The sequence below is a fragment of the Tachysurus vachellii genome, chromosome 3, assembly GCF_030014155.1.
Source record: "Tachysurus vachellii isolate PV-2020 chromosome 3, HZAU_Pvac_v1, whole genome shotgun sequence".
NCBI lineage: Eukaryota > Metazoa > Chordata > Actinopteri > Siluriformes > Bagridae > Tachysurus > Tachysurus vachellii.
Genome location: NC_083462.1, coordinates 8428539 through 8451361, shown reverse-complemented (window position 1 = coordinate 8451361; position 22823 = coordinate 8428539). Strand labels below are relative to the sequence as shown.

General features: G+C 41.7%; 2 protein-coding genes across 2 annotated transcripts; one reads left to right on the top strand and one right to left on the bottom strand.

Moving 5' to 3' along the window:
* Positions 1 to 619: 619 nt before the first annotated feature.
* Positions 620 to 15937, bottom strand: maco1a (macoilin 1a). The gene is made up of 12 exons (XM_060865635.1): positions 15813 to 15937; positions 15612 to 15709; positions 14733 to 14874; positions 13335 to 13461; positions 12581 to 12704; positions 9557 to 9735; positions 8589 to 9042; positions 6809 to 6967; positions 6110 to 6292; positions 5550 to 5670; positions 1525 to 1699; positions 620 to 1433 (listed from the first exon to the last, which is right to left on the bottom strand). Exons 2-12 carry the CDS (start codon positions 15689 to 15691, stop codon positions 1234 to 1236), a joined length of 1944 nt encoding a protein of 647 aa, XP_060721618.1. The 5' UTR covers positions 15692 to 15709; positions 15813 to 15937; the 3' UTR covers positions 620 to 1233.
* On the top strand, positions 15926 to 20983 carry srfbp1 (serum response factor binding protein 1). Its single transcript, XM_060865634.1, has 3 exons — positions 15926 to 16063; positions 18497 to 19085; positions 19232 to 20983. The coding sequence occupies exons 2-3, from the start codon at positions 18522 to 18524 to the stop codon at positions 20708 to 20710; spliced, it is 2043 nt and encodes a 680-aa protein (XP_060721617.1). The 5' UTR covers positions 15926 to 16063; positions 18497 to 18521; the 3' UTR covers positions 20711 to 20983.
* The last annotated feature ends 1840 nt before the right edge of the window (positions 20984 to 22823 follow it).

The window sequence follows — 22823 nt, the reverse complement described above, 5'->3', positions numbered from 1 at the left end:
ATAAATCTGTGGTGTCTTGATAGATAAATAATATCCAATGCGATATGAGGAGGGCTGAACAGGAGTTACGGTGATTGAGTTAAAGTGAGGCTGTGTGTGTGTGTGTGTGTGTGTGAGATGTGACACAGGATCATCAGGTTGAGCAAAAAAGAGCCATGAATTTACTTCAAACTGAAAAGATTCAAGGCACTGCATTAAAACAATGACTGGAAATCAATCAGCTTTCACCACTTTGTACGTTTCTGCATACAAGCTAAATTTCACTTTTGGTCCATTTTAAAAGAGGACTTGCTGTGACAGAGGGACACGGTGGCTTAGTGGTTAGCACGTTCGCCTCACACCTCCAGGGTTGGGGGTTCGATTCCCGCCTCCGCCTTGTGTGTGTGGAGTTTGCATGTTCTCCCCGTGGCTCGGGGGTTTCCTCCGGGTACTCCGGTTTCCTCCCCCGGTCCAAAGACATGCATGGTAGGTTGATTGGCATCTCTGGAAAATTGTCCGTAGTGTGTGATTGCGTGAGTGAATGAGAGTGTTTGTGTGCCCTGTGATGGGTTGGCACTCCGTCCAGAGTGTATCCTGCCTTGATGCCCGATGACGCCTGAGATAGGCACAGGCTCCCCGTGACCCGAGGTAGTTCGGAAAAGCGGTAGAAAATGAGTGAATGAATGAATGAATTGCTGTGACACAAAAAAATACAATACACATTCACAAAACCAAGTTTATGCAGCATATAATTACAAATACATCAAAATCAGTCTCTTCTGAACCTCGTCATCAACACGTGAGGAGTTGCAGCTCATTGTTTCCAAGAGAAATTGTACTTCCATGGTTTTAATTCAACAAAAACATGTTAAAGACATACCGTAGCACCCGGAGAAAGAAATCTCGACTTATCATGAATACTTTTCTTTTATGGTAAACTAATTGAATGAAGTCATTCTTTTCTAACACAAAACTGTGCCACTCTTGCTTGCAAAAATGCAGACAGACAGGCAAACCTCTGTGCATTAAAAAGTAGACCGATGCACCATAACGAACGATCATAAAATCCAAACAAAGCTTTTTCTCCTGTTGTTTAAATAAACACCACATTTTACAGATTAATGAAAGGACACAGGAATTTAAAAAAAAAAAAAAAAAAAAAAAAAAAAACAACACTTAAGAAGGTATGCATACTGATCCTGGTCAATTCAGAAAAAAGAAAGGAAAAAAAAAAAAAAACAACACATGGGGTCATTATTTAAGCGGCTGGTAGACGGACGCATTGGGGTCCAGACTGGACGGACTCGTGTCCATAAACTTTGAGGAGTAGTGAGGTGAAATAGGAGGCATGCTGTTGGAGTCAGACGAATATGCAATGCTGGGCATGACGGCCATGACCTCGGCTATCTTTTGCTTCAGCTCCTTGATTTCCTGATCCTTTTGCAAGATGTGACCTGCGCACAGATCCAGTTAAATACCAGCATCAGTCTGAGTCCGCCAAATTCTACGAGCAAAAACCGACTGATGAGAAGGAAAGAGAAATACCTTGTGCGATCTCGAGCTGCCTTTTGGCATCTCCTAGTGCTGAGAAGAGATCCAGCTTGATCCTGGTCTCGGCACTCAGGCTGTTCTCCAGGTGCTGTGTTTTATCCTGCATGGCTGAGAGTGCCGACATGAGAACCTCTGTGTCCTTCTCGTTCTCTTTGTATTTGCGCAATTCCTGATAAAGCATAGCAGAAGGACGAAACGTGAGTGTTGTCTTATTACACTGTATACATCTGTCTTCACCTCTTCCACCTATTCTCTTTTATTAACACGTCCAATCCGTGAAGCATCCTACGCTACGTGCTATGAGACGCGACCCAGTAGAACATCACATTATGTGTTTATAACACACACGATGAATCACCTTTTATCACTCTATATCAGTGGTCTTCACTATTTTTTTCATGTGAGCCACACTGTTAGGACAAAGTCAATAGGAGAGCCACTTTCACCGCAAAGTATGCCAAGTTATTCAGTCTTAAATAGCTCATCTGCTTAAATACAATGTACAATATTGCAATACAATAATTACTCGAGTTGCGGATGACGCATGCTCCCCATCAGTTACCTCTTTTGTCACTGTCACATTGCATTGTTGCTGTTCATATTGTGCGCGGGATTGTTTGATAAGAAATCGATCCATTTTTTAGTCCGTGTGTACAGTAAACACAAGTTGTTAACTAGCATGAAACACAAACTAGCTTCTGGCAGGCCGCCAAAAACTGGCTATTGCACAGAACGCAGTGAGTCAGTGACGAGTCAAATAATATATAAATATACAGTTGAGGCCAAAATTATTAGCCCCCCAGGAATTTTGGAACATTTTCCTAAAGATCTTTCCAATGTTTGCAGCATTGATAAAACTTGATATAATCAAACATTCGCCAGTGCTATTTAGTAGCTTTTGGTACATTTTGGAATATAAAATACATTTTTAGGCTTGCTTTATAATCAAATATAGTGAAAATGGGGTGGTCAAAAATATTAGCCCCTTGTGAATATTTGCTTTCAAAACACACCCAATTAATCAATCAGCTTTCAAAACACACCTAATTAATCAATCAGCTTTCAAACCACACCTGTGCAGTCAATTGGCTTCCTAACAACACCTGGGCATTCAATCAGCATTAAAGGACTCCAAGGAACAGGGCACTTGAACACATTATTGGGAGAGACTACTTTTACTCACCATGCCAAAGACAAAGGAAATCAGTCTTGAGCTCAGAAAGAAGATAGTGGAGGCTCATGATAAGGGGGAAGGCTATACTGCCATTTCCAAGCTTTTCACAGTGTCTAGAACCGCCGTATGTTGCATCATTGCCAAGTACAAGGAGACAAATTCTGTAAGAAACAAACCTGGGCGTGGTCGTAAGCGCAAGATTTCAAGAACCCTGGAGAGGAAAATAGTCAGAGATATCAGCAAGATGCCCCAGACATCTGCCAAGATGATTGTTGCTGACCTGGCCTCTTCTGGAGTTGATGTTTCAAGGAACACAGTTGTGAGGGCTCTTCATCGTGGTGGGCTTCAGGGCCATCATCCCAGAAGAACCCCTTTACTCAAACAGCGGCACATCACAGCTAGACTGAGGTTTGCCCGTGAACATTTGAAAGGTAAAGATGAGTTTTGGGAGTCTGTGCTTTGGTCTGATGAGACTAAACTGGAACTGTTTGGGCACATGGATGTTGCTTATGTTTGGCGAAGAAAGGGTGAGGCCTTCAACCCTAAGAACACAGTTCCCACAGTTAAACATGGTGGTGGGAGCATCATGCTGTGGGGCTGTTTTGCAGCTTCAGGCACAGGGAGCCTTGTTCGGGTGCATGGCATCATGAAAAAAGAAAATTATGTTGACATTTTGAGGGATAATATGCAGAAATCTGCTCGTAGTCTAGCCTTAGGTCGTCGCTGGGTCTTCCAACAAGACAATGACCCAAAGCATACATCGAAATTGGTCCAACAGTTCCTGAAGGATACCAAAACAAAGGTCCTGGAGTGGCCCGCACAGAGCCCAGACCTCAATCCTATTGAGAATCTGTGGCGAGTGCTCAAAGTGAATGTCCATGCTCGGAAACCACGTAATTTGGACCAGCTGGAGCAATTTGCAATGGAAGAATGGGCTAAAATCCCTCAGGAAACCTGTGCCAACCTAGTAAAGAACTACTCTAAGAGGTTGTTGTCAGTTGTGGCTCAGAAAGGGTTCACTATTGACTATTAATGACCGGGGGCTAATAATTTTGGACGTTTCATTTTTGCCCTTTCTTGTTTCAACTCACTATTTCAATTAAATATCCTAATCAAACTTAGTGGAGATTTTGTCTTTGTTATTTTGGAAACAAACACACTATAAAACACTTGTTGTTAATGGTCATTTCCATGGAGAAATCAAGAGTTTTGTCTAATTTCATAAGGGGGCTAATAATTTTGGCCTCAACTGTATATTATTATTTGTAATAGAGCATATTCGTTTTTCTATGCTTCCCTGATTGTTTTTAATGTTATTTAAATGAAAAATAAATTTTAACCACATGATCATATCATCGTATTATTTATTGCCATGCGAGCCGCATATTAAAGCTTGGCGAGCCGCAGGAGGCTCGCGAGCCGCGCAATGAGTAACACTGCTCTATAGTGTTAAACCAATACGTTTTTATTTGCACCAAACATGGTTGGAGCTACAGGCACTCCAAAGTCTTTCAAAGCTGGAAATAACCTGGTCTTGTCTATTCTTGTTCATTTTAGGTGAAGCACTAAGGAACTCGGTGGCACCTGTTCGCTTGGAGTGGTCATTCCCTGGTTAGCATGGACAGCCTTATTATCCATCATTCACTGCACACATTAGCTTTGTTGTCACCCAGAACACTGTGCATTGCTTATCAGGTCTGTCTTTTCAGAATGACCAAAGCAATACAAATTTTCAGACTTTCCATCCATCCATCCATCCATCCATCCATCCATCCATCAAATACAAACTCCTGTTTCTCAGGGACTCGTTGATATCAAACCTTTAGAAGGTTGGACAAAGGAGTAATTTAAAAAAAAGTAACCTTCTTGGTTTGAAACAAAGAAGTTTGACCCAAAATAGAATTGTATAGAAGAATTGTATAGTGGTTTTCATTTGATTCAACAGTTGAGCTGGTTTCTAAAGACAGAATTTCTACCATGCAACTGCAGGACTGGTTTCCAAGACTTACTGTACGTCTCCCTATTACCATGCATTTTTAAGGTTTACTTTCCAAGGAGAGGTTCTAACTTTTGGCTTTTCCCTCTAGCACTACAGCTCTTGAAAATGTTTATGAGTGACCCATGATGACCAGGGACAGCTTCTTTGTGATGGCTGGTTTAAATATTATTGAGACAATGACTCTACAGTCAATGAGCTCCCAATGAGCGAGTGTCTTTTGGGACTCGTCTGCCTTCAGTCTCTCGATGTGTGGTGTTATTAAACTCGCCAATCGGATCGAGCCAGGTAGCTACGTGCAGATCATTATGGTTCCTGGTGAGCATTCTGGGATATCAATTGGGTTTCTTCCAGGGAGGAATGCAGGAATACACCGTGATGCACAGAATTCAGGAATTAAGACACAGTGTGTTACGTGTAGTAGACTTTAATGTCCTTGCTGGTGGTCAAAACCGACAGGCTTCGTCTCAGAACAGATCTGCTATCTTAAATGAACAGAGACGGTTGGAACTCTCGACCACGTGACCTGTGCCTGTGTGTTTATCCCGAGGTCTGCAATCTAGCAGTCTGGGAAACTCTCTTAAACTGAAAGCTGCTCTGCAACAACGCCATAGATGGCAACCATCTAAAGCCTCATAAACATATTACGACCTCATAAACATATTATGAGTTTTTAAACATTGCTTTTACTAAACTGAATTCTGCTGAATTCTTAAGGATGGGAAGTCAGCAAAAAGTATGGCACAACCATTGTGACTGTGAATAATACCAAAGGTTGTGCTGCGCCCACTTGTAGTTATTGTCACTGCGGTATGCAGGAAGGTTTTCGGAGTAATGTTTGCAGCTCACCTGCACTTTGCCCTCCAGATCTCTGAGCTGCTCTTCTTTAAACTTTAGGTCGTGGGAGAGCTTCTTACATTCGGATTCCAGCTCTCGAATTCGACTCCTCAGGGAGTCTGTGCACTCCCCCCTACAGCATCAAGAGAAAGTGAGGGAGGAAACGAGGGAGGGGGGAAAAAAGAAAGAAAGAAAGAAAGAAAAAAAAAGAAAGAAAGAAAGAAAGAAAGAAAGAAAAAAAAACAGTTGATGAAAGGAGATGTAGGTTTAAGTTGTTGTCCTATAATCACATTTTGTAGAATAAAATGATGCTTTTGACAAATAAAAACAGGCTGACAAGATAATAGCAACCTTATATAAGGTTATAACATGTTAATTATTATGTCTGTATGTTGTATGTCTGTACTGTATAACTCTTGTGCTTGTCCCTTCTCCCTCCCTACTACATACAATCTATTCATTGCTCGTCACACACTTATCAGGTACAGAATATCAGGTATTTCATTGTTGTATGAGACAATGTCCAGTGTCCATTGTCTGACACTGAGCTCTGGGATAAACTCTAATCTAACCTGGATGCTGCGGCGAGGGCGACGGCCCGGGCAGCCGTCGCCTCCTCCACCTTTTTCCTCTTTTTCTCCTCGTTCAGCTGTTTCTCAGCCGCTGACCGTGCGTCTTGCTCGGACTTCAGCCGCTTCTCCAGCTGAGTGATGGTCTGCTTGTCCTTCTGCTTGCACTGCACTGCGTTATGGAGCCTTATACAGAGACAAAAAGCACTATTAATGCAAGCGACTGCTGATGTTTTGATACCACACCATACTTTAAGGAACAGCAACTAGGTGATGCCTTTATTTAACTAATTATTTAATACTGTAAGTATTCGTCACTATTTCCATCAGCATGTGAGCCCAAGTTATGAGCAAATCCCAAATGGTTTCCTATTCATTTTGCTTGTACTCTGGATATAATATAACGTAATGGAGCTTTATAACCCTACCCTAGACTCTATTAAGGTTTGTGCTCCGAAACATCAACGTTTTAGCACACAGGGCTGTTTGAGAGAACACTGGAGCTGCATGGATTTTAACATGAAAGGAGAAATGAGTCTAAATGCTTTACTTTAGATTGTGTACTTCACCATAGCCTTTCGTACACCAGACTGCGACGTCTTAAATCATTATGGAGATACTGGAGCATCTTCTACTAACATTCTTGCTTCCACTAAAGATCGAAAAGTGGAGAAAAGTTCTGGGTGTGTGTTGAATCCTCACTTGTTCTGAAGCAGCTCGTTCTCGTGGCGGAGCTGGCTGAGCTCGGAGCGAGCGTTCCTCTCGGTGCTGTTCAGAGAGCTGATCTGAGACCGCAGCTCCTGCTCCAGCTGGCGACTCGCCTGCAGATCCGCCTTCAGCTTCTTAACGTCCTGCTCCAGACTGCACGCACAATCACATCACGTTTCACTCACAAACTCAACACACGTCGTCAGGTGCGAATTGTGAAGTGTTGTTCTGGTGAACCTGTAGCATGTGATCGTTTGAAAGAGTGATGATGATCGCTAGAATTCGGTTCACTTCGAACTGAAATGAATAAGACCTGTCAAAAAGTATTTTAGACCAAATATTAATCACATAACCTCTTAATAAATAGACTAGAACTACAAGGTGCAATTGAATTGCCACAGATTTCGCTAGCTTTTTTATTTGTTTGTAATTCAGAAATTTGTTCAACCAGGAATTTAAACACAAGTCAGTGTTTTCAACATAAATGCAAGTAAACCTTGCAGTATGATTTAAGCTGCCTGATGTGCAATGGTTCAATCCTGAGCCTGCTGTCTGTGTGGAGTTTCCTCTGGGTTCTCTGATGTCGCCCAGCTCCTAAAATTATGCTAGTAGATGAACTAGTGACTCTAAATTGCCCTGGTTGTGACCGAGCCCTGAGATAAACTGCCGTCCCGGTCAGGATGTATTCCTGCTTTGTTCCCAGTGTTTCAGCTCTGGATAGACCCTGGATTTACTGCGACTTTGACCAAGAAGAAGCATTTACTCAAGTTCCCACCTACTCCTTTGTAGGAGGAAAAAAAAAACACTATATACAATGCCCATGATAACATAATAGTGTAGCACTTTTGTATACAAAGTAAAAATAAAAACAGCACAATACACACCACTGTGTTGGTGTGATGTAGCCTGACATGTCCGGACCAAAGCTGATTACATTTCTAATAACAGCGTGACTCCTTTTGCACTACCGCAACCACAGAACTTCGTCGCTGTCAGGCGGAATCCTCGTATCTCCAAAACCGTTATTTTTCAGGAAATTAAAAAAACACCGTACCTTATCTGCAGTGCACAGGGTTTAGTCCGTGTTGCAGTGGATTGTCTTGCGCTAAATTCCTGTCCTCAGACGAGCACCAGAACTAGCGGGGGTCAAGATTTCTTTTTCTTTGAGCCCAGTGTTTTGAAGACATTTACCTCAGAAAACGTGTTGATTCGTTGCGACTCTTCTTGAGGAGAAATATGCTGCGAAGCTCTCCCGCGGAGTGAGGAAGAGGTGGACAGTTGAAGTGTCCAATGGAGTTATGAGATTTGTGCTCAAGCTATTTTCAAGACTTTAGATTGGTTAATAACAGAATTGTAAAAATAACAGACCCACGTGGGGACTGACCAATAGCATCGATATGTGAAAAAATATGAAACTGACCAAATTTGGACATACGAGGTTTCCGCCCGACAGCGACGACTTGTAACTTTACCTCTGTTTGCTACAAAGCGCTGAGCCTGGAGACTCCTTTCCATGATGCTAAATAAACCTTGCCTCAGAAAAAGGTTTTCATCGACAATCACAGTACACGGATTTGTTTTGATCTGCCTTTACATTGTGTAATTTACTAAAATAGTGTATTAAGAATGAGCGCATTAATGTAAACCTGTGATCTGAATTACAATAAATGCTGATAGAGAAAAGTAATGACTGATACGGAACCAGGAATCCACAAGCTGTGCCGTATAAAACATAATAAACAGATTCAATGCTAATCGTCAGGAAGCTTCTTACCGCACCAAAGCGTCTGGTTTACTGAGCTGGTTGTTGGGTATACAGTTCTCCATCAGCTCGCGGTGGGCGTTCTTCCCGACGCCCTTCTGCTTCCTCTCGCTCCTGTTGGACGAGGATGGCACACTGCCATTGGTGGAGCTGTGGCTGCGTGGGGAGGAATTTTTGTAATATCTGGAGGAGGAGGAGGAGGCGGAGTTTGCATCTGTGCCACACACGTCCTCCGCACAGCCGTTCATCTCGTTGTTCAGTCTCTTGCTGCTCAGATAGTTCTCCATGTACTCAATGTCCTGCAGCTTCGACTCCACAGTGTGTAGGATGTTGTTGTTTATTCCTACGCTGTGCTGGTTCTGTTTTTTGGCCCGCTGTTCCAGCTCGGGGAAAGAGATGGGCAGCTTCTTGGTGCCGTTCTGAGCCAAAAGCGTCGGATCTGCTTCCAAGACGGACTTAGAGGCTCCTAGATGGAGGGCAGGAAAAAAGAAGAAGAAGAAGTAGTGGTCGGTCCACCGATTACAGAGGAATAATGTGGAGTTTTTGGCAACTGCATCATAAGGAACGATGAGGCGGCCTGATGCTACATTTCCACTTCCAAGCTGAAGAGGAGCTGAATTTTATTCACAATCATTTGCATAACAATTTGCAATAAACGGGTCTATAGAGACGTCTTTAAAACGCCCAGCAGCACTAAGTGGTGTACATTATAGAGTTGAAAATCCTTACAAGGAGACATCTGAACAACATTACAAGTTGCATTAAAGATGTTTTTACTGGATGTGGACATTTTATATCCACTAAAGAAGCAAGTACAGTATGCAGCTTTCCCCTTATCTAGAGAACAACACACAAAGGTCTTCCTGTAACTAAGCGCACACGCTGACGTTTCTTCTTCATGGCCACGTTTACAGTTTCCAAGAAGATCTGCACCAGAACTCGTGTCATCATGATCCTCTTCACATGAACGATGTGCTTACCTTCCTCGGCCTCGTGCTCCTGCCTCTGTAGCATCTGCTGTTCTAGAGGCAGAGCCTGCTGCAGGAGCTGCATGTAGAACTCGTTCTCCTTCTGCACCTCCTTCTGCTTCCGCAAGCGCATCTTATAGCTCACGTAGCTCTTAAAGCCGAAGCCCAGCGTCACCACCGGGTAGCCGATGCTGTGAAGGCAGCAAAAAGGGAAAGTTTGTACTGTGCCACCGTATAGAACATCTCCCATTAGTCTAAACTGCTGTAGCCATAAAGTGTTTTAGTCAGAGACATCACACCTTTTATCCTTTTATAGTGACGCTTAGAGTTAAAGCTGTAGAACATGTTGCTTCTTGTCATCACTTACATTTCAACAGCTATAAACCATTGTACCTTCCCCTATTTCCTTTCTCTCTCTCTCTCTCTCTCTCTCTCTCCCTCTCTCTCTCAACAATCTCTGTCTCTTTCCCAACAATCTCTGTCTCTTTCCCAACAATCTCTGTCTCTTTCTCAACAATCTCTGTCTCTTTCTCAACAATCTCCGTCTCTTTCTCAACAATCTCTCTCTCTCTCCCTCTCAACAATCTCTCTCTCTCTCTCTCTCTCTCTCTCTCTCTCTCCCTCTCAACAATCTCTCTCTCTCTCTCTCTCTCTCTCTCAACAATCTCTGTCTCTTTCTCAACAATCTCTCTCTCTCTTTCTCTCTCAACAATCTCTCTCTCAAAAATCTCTCTCTCTCTCTCTCTCTCTCTCTCTCTCTCTCTCAACAATCTCTCTCTCTCTCTCCCTCTCAACAATCTCTCTCTCTCTCTCTCTCTCTCTCTCTCTCCCTCTCAACAATCTCTCTCTCTCTCTCTCTCTCTCTCTCTCTCTCTCTCTCTCTCTCTCTCTCAACAATCTCTGTCTCTTTCCCAACAATCTCTGTCTCTTTCCCAACAATCTCTGTCTCTTTCTCAACAATCTCCGTCTCTTTCTCAACAATCTCTCTCTCTCTCCCTCTCAACAATCTCTCTCTCTCTCTCTCTCTCTCTCTCTCTCAACAATCTCTGTCTCTTTCCCAACAATCTATGTCTCTTTTCCAACAATCTCTGTCTCTTTCCCAACAATCTCTGTCTCTTTCCCAACAATCTCTGTCTCTTTCTCAACAATCTCTGTCTCTTTCTCAACAATCTCTGTCTCTTTCTCAACAATCTCTGTCTCTTTCTCAACAATCTCTGTCTCTTTCTCAACAATCTCTCTCTCTCCCTCTCAACAATCTCTCTCTCTCCCTCTCTCTCAACAATCTCTGTCTCTTTCCCAACAATCTCTGTCTCTTTCTCAACAATCTCCGTCTTTCTCAACAATCTCTCTCTCTCTCAACAATCTCTCTCTCTCCCTCTCAACAATCTCTCTGTTTCCCTCTCAACAATCTCTCTGTTTCCCTCTCTACAATCTCTCTCTCTCTCTCTCTATCTCTCAACAATCTCTCTCTCTCTCCCTCTCAACAATCTGTCTCTTTCCCTCTCAACAATCTCTCTCTCTCCCTCTCTACAATCTCTCTCTCTCTATCTCTCAACAATCTCTCCCTCTCTCCCTCTCAACAATCTCTCTCTCTCCCTCTCAACAATCTCTCCCTCTCTCAACAATCTCTGTCTCTTTCTCAACAATCTCTGTCTCTTTCCCAACAATCTCTGTCTCTTTCTCAACAATCTCTCTCTCTCTCTCTCTCTCTCTCTCTCACTCTCTCTCTATCTCTCAACAATCTCTCTCTCTCTCCCTCTCAACAATCTCTCTGTTTCCCTCTCTACAATCTCTCTCTTTCTCAACAATCTCTCTCTCTCTCTCTCTCTCTCTCTCTCTCTCTCTCTCAACAATCTCTCTCTCTTTCACACAATCTCTCTCTCTCTCTCTTTCTCTCTCAACAATCTCTCTCTCAACAATCTCTCTCTCTCTCTCTCTCTTTCACACAATCTCTCTCTCTCTCTGTTTCTCTCTCAACAATCTCTCTCTCAACAATCTTTCTCTCTCTCTCTCAACAATCTCTCTCTCTCTCTCTCTCTCTCAACAATCTCTTTCTCTCCCTCTCAACAATCTCTCTCTCTCTCTTTCTATCTCTCAACAATCTCTCTCTCAACAATCTCTCTCTCTCTCCCTCTCAACAATCTCTCTCTCTTCCTCTCTGTCTCTCTCTCAACAATCTCTCTCTTTCTCAACAATCTCTCTCTCTCTCAACAATCTCTCTCTCAATACCCACCATTTTCCTACACACACCTTCTAGCTACAGTTAGAGCTCATTTCCTCCATCCACTGTGTGTGTTAATCAACCTTCCTCTAGCACTTTATCACTGACTGTTTCTGATTGGCTGTGGGGTGGCTATTTTTAGCCTGGTCACAGCTCTGAAAGCAGCAGTGACACTGAGGTGTTTGAAAATAGCAGCTCTGAGGTGTATTTCGCTTTGTAATTTTCAGTCTGATAAACAAGTCTGAAGACATTAGTTGCTTCATTGCTATCGTCTGGTTAATCAACCAATCAGCAGCAAACTAATGTGTCTGCATATAAATCCCGACAAAGATAAAAATCTTCAAATCAAATCTTGAAAGTGAAAGATTTTAAAAACAGCTCTTCCGTTGCTGAAATCTGTCACGATGTTCTAAGACAAAAGAGAAAATGGCTGTGAGGCATAAACCTAGCGTGGCTGTGTGAGACGCTGCTTATCCGAAACCTTTTTTTAATAAATGATACATTAAAAATCATTCGTGATAGCAGTGATAGCAACGAAACTATCTACCATGAGGTGAAAGATAACGGTTCAAAGTTTAGCTGCACTGAATTATAGGGATTGTTTGTTTTGTATTCAGTGGACACGTGTGCAGTAGATACTTTTATTTGTTGGTTATTTTATAACCTGGTGTCATTGGTTAATGTTAACTAATTACCTCAGTTTACTTCTTTGTACTTTTATCCTCATTGTATTATATGTTTTGCACAGCACTTTGGTCAGTGTAGATAAACTTACTTATTACTAACTAACACGTGTCTGCATCTTACAGCCTTACCAGTGAGCGGCAAATGGACGGCACAGACCCACGTGGAAGTTTTTCAGGTCTTTGAATCGGATGGCGGCTTCGATATAGACGAAGAGAATCCACAGCGAGACCGTGGGCAGACACACACCTCGCTCTGAGGACACACAAACGCACACACCGCCATTAGCTAATCATGTTCTCCAGAACAGCAATGAAAAGATTTCAGTTTTCCATTTCAGACGGTGCTCTAGTATAAGCAGCGTCCAGTAATACAGAGATATCTATGTATATAGATATATCCACATAACTATGTGGCTTTTCTTCCCTTCGTTCAAGCTCTCTTGATTCTGTTCATTTCTCAACCCTCTGAAGGGAAAGATTTATTCCTAAGAGTATTTTTAATACCAGCCCATTTCCACCACACCTATTAGAGAAGTAGGAGAAGAAGAATTCTTGTAATTCTTTTAATGCGAGGTTAAAAATGCATGTGTGCTAAATGTTTAATGATGACGGTGAAGGTAGAACAGAAAGAAAAGCAGTCAAAGGGCTTACACCGAAAGCAGAGGCAAGCAAATAGACCTGGAAACAAAGTGGGCAAAAAAATTAATAAAAAAAATAAAATAAAAAAATTAAAAATAAACAAAAAGTGGAAAAAATTGCATCTATATTAATAAAATAATGTTGTGTGTCTATGTGTGTGTAACATATCCTGTGGTAATATTCAACTATCACAATAAATTCTGATCATTATTCTATATTAAAAAGGGAACATTGCAATACGTACCAGTGTGCCATACATATTGAACCCAAACGTAAGTGCTGGCGGCAAAAAACAGCCACTGCATAGGGATGAACAGCAGGCATATGACGTCTGACGTGAACGTGACGCAAACGAAAAACACCGAGAATGCCTGAGAGACAAAAGGAACGGAGGAAAAGTTAACGGAGAGGCAATTTGGGCTTAGTGTGATTTCAGAGAGATAGAATTCCCAACCGTAATGTAATTAACTTCCCATACTGTGATAATTATGCAGATTTAAAGGAAGGAAAAAACAAACAGAGTTGCAAACTCCGTGAACTTCATATAACTGTTGTCCATTTATCAGCATTAGCAATAAATACATGGCATTCATAAACAACCACAGCGAGGTTCACATCGGTTTTGAGGAGATGATGCTCTCTTTTTTCCCCTCCTGAAATACTACAATTTAGTTTCATTTTATACTTGATTGTCCTGGAGCCAGTCGATGCTTTTAATACCTGCATCATAATAGCAACACACACGAGGACTTGGATGACACAAGATCTCTATAATCTAATTAAATACATTGATAAGATGGCGCTTTGTGTGAGGAGATGTTTAGCATTTGTCGAAGGAGCCTCCAGAGTCAGAAGTCCTTCTTCCTTTTGCAGTTTGTCAGCACAAAATACATTTTTTTAATTATTTTAAAGATATCAAGTTCAAATTCTTTATTTGTCCCCCAATGAGGCAATTCGTCGTGCAAAAGATAGTATAACAAATCACACACAATCACACACACAATACAATACAAAAATTGCCTACCATGCAGGCATAGTTAAAATAATTAAAACAATAAACAATCAATAAACAGTAAAGTTATCTAAGGTTCTTTATAGAATTGAGACGCAGAATGGCTGCAGGCACAAAAGAGTGTTTATATCTGTTGGTTCTGAATTTTGGGAGTTTAAAGCGTAATCCCCGATGGCAACATCTGAAATTCAGGTTGTAAGGGATGAGAATTATCTGACAGGAGAGATTCAACCCTTCTTAACATCTGCTTCTGATACATGAAAGTTCCTCCAGACCTTTCTGCTTAGAACCTGTGATGCTGCTGCTCACCTTATATATCGTTATATCATTACACCTTATATATGTATATATCGTAGATATATATATCGTTACACCTTATATATATAGTAGATATAAAAAACTGCTATCTATCTATCTATTTATCTATCTATCTATCTGTGTCAGACGTACTGTCACTAGAAATTACCCCTCTGGATGGTAAAGGAATCATGCCACATATATGTGTATTATTTCTGTATCACTGGAAGTCCCTGTCATGTTTTATTCTTCGTTTTAGTGCTTGCGTGCTCTGTGCTGAAATACGATGTAGCTATTAAAGAAGAAATCCTTAGACAAGAAGAGGTCACTCACCAGTCCCTGGTACCTGAAGGAGTCATACACACTCCTGATAAAGAGCCAGAAAGGCCACAAGTACTCGAAGCGAAACTCCAGGACGAAGTCTGCCAGCAGCACCAGGGCCCAGACCAGCAGGAACTTCAGGTACAGGAAGGTGCTACGAGACACGAGGTACACGACACGGGTCAGAAACATAAACATCATGTCGTGTAAAATCTCATAAACATCAACGTGTGTGTGTGTGTGTGTGTGTGTGTGTGTGTGTGTGTGTGTGTGCGTGAGAACACAATGACATCCACATGTCATGCTGAAAGATCTCTCCAGGATTTTATTCCTGCTATTCATTTTGCACCAGTTTACACATTTCCAGCAGGCCAGGAACCAACTGTAGCTGCTCTCATGGTGAGATAAGAGGAGAGAGACGTAAACAAACAGCAGGCTCATTAACTGGCAGCTGAACTCTGAAACCATGAACTTTGAACTATGAGCCTGATAATAGAGTTTATTAATTTGACAGTTTTAAAGTGTCAAACAATTTCCTTTTTCAGTTAAATGAGATATGGAGTCATTTCCAACAAAGCAACCAGTGAGCTTAAGATATACTAATATATATATATATTAGCACCGGGGCTATATATTAGTACATGTGTGTGTATATAATGTTAAACGTTAAATAATGGACTATTTTAGCTAAGGCTAAAGCTAAAGCTAAAGCTAGGCCGTTGCCATAGCAGCTCAGATAGCTTAGCTCGGTCAATCCTCCCAGCTGAAAAAGGGCTATTTAAGCGGCTATTTGAACGCGTACAGCTTCATAGTGAGATCGTGAGATAAAGTTAAAGTGCCGGTGAGGTCGTGCTAAAGTGGCCGGGCGGCGGTGCGCCTCCTCCCGCGTACCTGCCGTGAATTCCCTCGGCGATGCGACTCCGCTTTAACGGGCGACGGAGTTTGCTGCAGTCCGCATTGCGCCGCTTCATCCTCCCCTCCCTGTTCGACTGGAATATTATATATATATTTATATATTTATATATACTTATGTGTGTTTATATATATTTATTTATTTATTTATTTGTTTGTTTATTTATTTATTTCCCCAACCGTTGTGTTGAGAATCAGGACAGCGATCTAACGCTGACGCCATGAACACAAGCCGGTCATCATTTAAGCTCAAAGAGCCACAGAGCAATAAATATAAACAACTCCAGCAAGAGATAGAAAGAAACCCCGCCCCCTTTATGCACAACGTGACCGAAGACGTGATGGCGTCACGCCTGCGCTACGTCCACTGTCATGGCGGCGCCCTGAGCGAGAAACTTCCATGCGCAAATCTAACGCTTGTAGTTTAAAAGGTATGTAAAAAATGGTAATCGTACTAATTGCGTGGTTATAAACGTGTATATGGATTAACTATGACGTGATCTGAGCTGAGAACGACTGAGTTATGTAGGTCGTGTGCGTTACCATGCTTTCTCTCAGCCATGCTGGTAAACAACTTAACACTAACATTAGATTTAATGGTTTTGTTTCCTGTAGTGTGAATGTTATCATCAATCTGCCGCAAAATGATCGTCAGAAACTAGGGTTACACTTTATAGTGTCATCACGATTAATGAATACAAGATGAAATTATTGTAACAGCCAAACCTCCCTCTCCTTCGTGCCAAAATGGGAATAGTCTCAAGGATAAGGTTTATTCGTATATGTATGATTATGATTAGCCCAGCAAATCTATCTATCTATCTATCTATCTATCTATCTATCTATCTATGTGTGTGTGTGTGTGTGTCAATATATATATATATATCCCGGTACTAGTAAGGTGTACCTAATAAAGTGGCCAGTGTGTGTGTATGTATGTATGTGTATGTGTATATATATATATATATATATATATATATATATATATATATACACACACACACTCACCGGCCACTTTATTAGGTACACCTTACTAGTACCGGGATGGACCCCCTTTTGCCTTCAGAACTGCTTTAATCCTTCATGGCATAGATTCAACAAGGTACTGGAAACATTCCTCAGAGATTTTGGTCCATATTGACATGATAGCATCATGCAGTTGCTGCAGATTTGTCGGCTGCACATCCATGATGCGAATCTCCCGTTCCACCACATCCCATAGGTGCTCTATTGGACTGAGATCTGGTGACTGTGGAGGCCATTTGAGTACAGTGAACTCATTGTCATGTTCAAGAAACCAGTCTGAGATGATTCGCGCTTTATGACATGGCACATTATCCTGCTGGAAGTAGCCATCAGAAGATGGGTACACTGTGGTCATAAAGGGATGGACATGGTCTGTAGCCCATCCGCCTCAAGGTTCGACGTGTCGTGCGTTCAGAGATGCTCTTCTACATACCTCGGTTGTAACGAGTGGTTATTTGAGTTACTGTTGCCTTTCTATCAGCTCGAACCAGTCTGTCCATTCTCCTCTGACCTCTGGCATCAACAAGGCATTTGCACCCACAGAACTGCCGCTCACTGGATATTTTCTCTTTTTCGGACCATTCTCTGTAAAGCCTAGAGATGGTTGTGTGTGAAAATCCCAGTAGATCAGCAGTTTCTGAAATACTCAGACCAGCCCGTCAGGCACCAACAACCATGCCACGTTCAAAGTCACTTAAATCACCTTTCTTCCCCATTCTGACGCTCGGTTTGAACTGCAGCAGATCGTCTTGACCATGTCTACATGCCTAAATGCATTGAATTGCTGCCATGTGATTGGCTGATTAGAAATTTGCGTTAAAGAGCAATTGGACAGGTGTACCTAATAAAGTGGCCAGTGAGTGTGTGTATATATATATATATATATATATATATATATATATATACACACTATATATATATATATACACACTATATATAATGTAAACCTGTGATCTGAATTACAATAAATGCTGATAGAGAAAATTAAAATTATATTGCTGTGCAATATAAAACATAATAAACAGACTCATTGCTAATCATCAGGAAGCTTCTTACCGCACCAAAGCGTCTGGTTTACTGAGCTGGTTGTTGGGTATACAGTTCTCCATCAGCTGGCTGTGGGCGTTCTTCCCGACGCCCTTCTGCTTCCTCTCGCTCCTGTTGGACGAGGATGGCACACTGCCATTGGTGGAGCTGTGGTACACAACTCATCAAAGTACATTATATATAATATAATGAATAATATTCATAATAATAGTCACTGTTTTAATTCCGTGCCCTCTCCAGGCGTATTTTGGGTTACACTTACAGCACAAATTAAGTGTTCATAACTTTAAAACATTAAAAATTCAATTCCCAAGATAAACAATGTCTCAGGTTAAGATGCTGTCTTTATCGACATGTCCTCCATTTGGAAAATCACCTTTTTTTTTGGGCTTGGTCAGTGTCAGTGTTTCTTGGAGTGCCATTTTTCTGTATGTAATGTTGTGCTACAAAGTGACATGATGTGGTTAAATAAAATTGTCTGATAGCGCTGGTGGACTTAATAATTGCTCCTCGTGGTTTTCATGAAAGAAAAATCCAAGTCACAATTTTCTGAAAAGCACTAAAGTCTGAAGTATGGTGCAATTTCAGTATTAAAGACTCACTGCGTGTGCTAAGTTGTAACTCCAAGAGTTATTGTTATTTAAGATCATTGTTGGAATTGTTCTAGGCATGAAACTATAGACTATAAACATCTTAACAACTGGAAGATGTGTGTGGTTTGTTATCCTGTGGTTGATATTCATTTAGCATTTGGGTCTTATTGCTGTAAAATTCTGCTCTACTTTCTCTAGCGCTCTACACAAAGACAGGAGAAGGATGCCAGCTGCACTAAACCTCAGCAATGAGGTGGTGAAGATGAGAGCCGAGGTGAAGCGGGTGAAGGTGCTCATCATCCGCAAGCTCACCCGCCAGATCGCCGTCCTGAAAAAGAAGAAAGGGACCGAAGCCGACCTGGAGAGGAACCAGAGGAGAGCAGCGAGGTTGCTCGAGGAGATTCAAGTACTGAAGGCACTCGCACCAGACAGCGTTACCAAGGCAGCCCTGCAGAGTGACATAAGCTTTGAGAAAGTGTGCCAGAAGAAAGAGTCCAGCTTGTCAGAACGTGCCACAGCTCGAATCGCCACCCACCCTGAGTTCAGCAAGAGAATTCAGAGCATCAAAAATGCTGTCGAGGCCTTCAAAGCAGAGAGATTGAGCGCTGAGAAGAAAGAAAAAAAATCTAGAGATGAAGAGAGAGAATCAGGACTAGATAGTGGCCATGAAGAAGAAGAGGAGGAAGATGATGATGATGATGATGGTTGTTCTCAAGAGGTCCAAAAACAAGAAGAGCAACTAAAGGAACCAACAGAGCAGAATAAGGATCCACTCATAGAAAAAGAGGTCTACTAATCTTACTATTTCACAAACCTCTCTAGATGACTATGATGTAAAACTGATGAATTTATATTAGAAGGCATGTTAGTGAGCTATATCTTGTTTACCATAGCTAGAAATATATGTTGTTTTTTTTCATTTTTCTTTCACAGAGCCCGTCAGAAACAGGCAACATTCCAGTCGAGGTGGTGAGGATGAGGAAGGAGGTGAAGAAACTCAGAGTGCTGATTATCCGGAATCTCGTGCAGCAGATCGCTGCTCTCAAGAAGACGAAGGCTGAAGAGTCTGAGCTGAAAGGGAACATGGAGTGTGCGGCACGGCTGCAAAAAGAAGTCGAGGTTTTGAGGACGCTTCTACCCGATCATGTTACCACCAGAGCTCTCGAGGGGAGCATTGACATGGAGAAAGTGTTCCAGGATCCGGAGTCTAGCGCAGTGGAGAGAGCGACGGCACGGATTGCCACGCATGCACGCTTTGTGAAGAAGCTTCAAGATGTCAGACAAGCCATAGAGGGAGAGAAGATAAAAGCCGCAAAAGCTGGAGAAGCGAATAAGAATGTTAGCGAAGTGATGAAGGCTGAACATAGTGAAGGGGAGGTTGAAGACAAGGAGGAAGAGGAGGAGGAGGAGGAGGGGGAGGAGGATGAAGAGGCAAGTGATGACAATGATGATGAGGAAGAGGAGGAGGAGGAAGAGGCAAGTGATGACAATGATGAGGAGGAGGAGGAGGAGGAGGAGGAGAATGTAAAAATAAAAGAGAAAAATCCGACCTTAATGGTAATGTCAAATTTTGGAAAGCCACCAGAGGACACCAAGCTGGCTTCTGCACAAGAGCAACCTAAAAGAGTAGAGCTGGAGAAAGCTTCAAAAAGTCCTGAAAATCCAAAATCTAGTTCCAAAACACTCGTCAAAGCAGTCCAGAGTCTACCATCCAAGAGCAAAGAAGCAGCACCAACACCTGTGAGACACATCTCCAAACCTGACACCAAGAAACCAGAAAGCAAAAAGGTCACAGAAGAGTCCGATTTGTCTGATTCTGAAGAGGAGAAAGAGTATTTCGACGACAGCACCGAAGAACGTTTCCACAAACAGTCTTCTTATTCAGAGCAGAGCGACGACGACGACGACTTCTTCCTCGGGAAAGTGAGCAAGCTGAAGAAGAAGAAGAAAAGTGACACCGCGTCCAGACCCGACAAAACAAACAACTCTAACAAGCCTCCAGAGAAAGAGGTTAAAGAAACAGCTCAGTTTAAAATTCAGTCTGTTTTCTGCTCTACATTGTCCAAATCCAGCATTTCCTCTCAGAAAGGTAAACACGGTGCTCCCAAACAGCGGCCTTTCCAAAACCAGAAACATGAAGAGAAACCATTGTGGGGGAAAAACCAAGGATCTGGAAGGGAAAGAAAACCTGCGGGATTTAAAATTCAGACTCCTGGATCGGGAGGAGGAGATAAAACTGGTAGACCTGCATTTGATCGGAAAAACACTCCAATTAATAAAGTAGGGAAACATTCCCAGCATGCCCTGCATCCGTCATGGGAAGCCAGCAGGAAGAGGAAGGAGCAGCAGGCACAGATCACAGCCTTCCAAGGGAAAAAGATCAAATTTAATGATGATGATGATGATGATTAACATCTCTCAGGATCGTTTTTTGTTTTTAAAACATTTACGTAGATTTCATATTCATTCACTTTGATATGTTAGAATGGTTTAAGACATTTTCATGGTTGTATGTGTAAATCCTGAATAAATGTAAATACTGGATGTGTTTTCATCTTGTTGCTGGAAGTTTCCTGGACAAAAATAATTGAGAATGATTAGTATTATTTTTAACATTTGTCTTTTATGTTTACTTTGTTTTATTTCTGGGACCTGTAATGTAAGGAATAAAACATATCGAGGTTATTATTCTTACCCTGAAGTTGAATCTTTCACTAACACAAATGTCTTGAACAGTTTTATTGCTTTTCTGCAGCCCATTAATGATCTATTAATGAACAACATCTCTTTTTTTTTTCTCAACACGCCCTTGAGAAGTGTTACTTCCTGTTATCAGCCAGTCGTTCCGTCACAAGTCACTCTCTTTTCTCTCTCATCTTTTTTTTTATGTCTCTTTTCTTTAAGAGTGGTCATGAAGTCCTTTGTCCTGAAAATAGTGGAAAAAACAGGCTGACACTGGAGACTCCTTTTTTTAATATTAAATAAACTCTAAATCTCCAGAAGGCAGAAGGTAGATTAACACTATAGAAACATTTAACTTGTTTTTTCAATTACATCCAGAACCATCAGAGTTGCCCTTATAGGAAATTAATCAACACTTAACCAATCAGATTTGAGACATAAACAGAATCATTTTAGGTAATAATGTAAGAGAATTATTTTCTGTGCTATATTACACTATGGTGGATTGTTCTTTACACAGCAGCCACGTGGACGTGATATCATGTGATGTGCTGCCATGTTGAAAACGTGTGGTTTTTAAGTGTACACTGAGTTTAGAAACCACACCATTACATCTGTGTCCTACACTCAGTACACTACAACACACTATGGACTGTCCATTGTGAAACATCTATCCAAATAATATTTACTCAGTGCTGGATGGTATTATTCTATACCTACGCTGATGGGAAAGGTTTGCCAAAAAATTGGCTACTGAGTGTATATGCAAATTGGCTGACCAACAGGTGAGCAACAGAACAGAATAAGCTGCCGTTCAGATGTTCCGTGTGACGTCGGAAAGCTAGTCTGTTGAGAGCTTGAGCCAAAGGTCTATAGCTGATGTGGATTGATGTCTAGATGTTGATTTATATATTATTTTTTGCTTGATGCTCTTGTCTCACAACACGGAGATGAGGAAATAAAAACACTAAACTCTAAAACAGTCAAAAACAAAACTAATTCAGGATATCGTTACGAAACCTAGAGCATGCTGGTGAGTTTAGATAGATAGATAGATAGATGGACAGATAGATAGACAGATAGATAGATAGATAGATAGACGGACGGACGGACGGACGGACGGACGGACGGACGGACGGACAGACAGACAGACAGACAGACAGACAGACAGACAGACAGAGATAGATAGATAGATAGATAGATGGACGGACGGACAGACAGAGACAGACAGACAGACAGATAGATAGATAGATAGATAGATAGATAGATAGATAGATAGATAGATAGAAGATGGATGGACGGACAGACGGACGGACGGACGGACGGACGGACGGACAGACAGACAGACAGACAGACAGATAGATAGATAGATAGATAGATAGATAGATAGATGGACGGACGGACAGACAGAGACAGACAGACAGACAGACAGATAGATAGATAGATAGATAGATAGATAGATAGATAGAAGATGGATGGACGGACAGACGGACGGACGGACGGACGGACGGACGGACGGACGGACAGACAGACAGACAGACAGACAGACAGACAGACAGATAGATAGATAGATAGATAGATAGATAGATGGACGGACGGACAGACAGAGACAGACAGACAGACAGACAGATAGATAGATAGATAGATAGATAGATAGATAGATAGATAGATAGATAGATAGATAGAAGATGGATGGACGGACAGACAGACAGACAGACAGACAGACAGACAGATAGATAGATAGAACTTTGTTGTCATTAGTACAGGTACATTGCAACAGAATGCTGTCCAAACAATAGCACATGTGCAAAGGAACATATCAGAGACCATAATAGCTGACTGT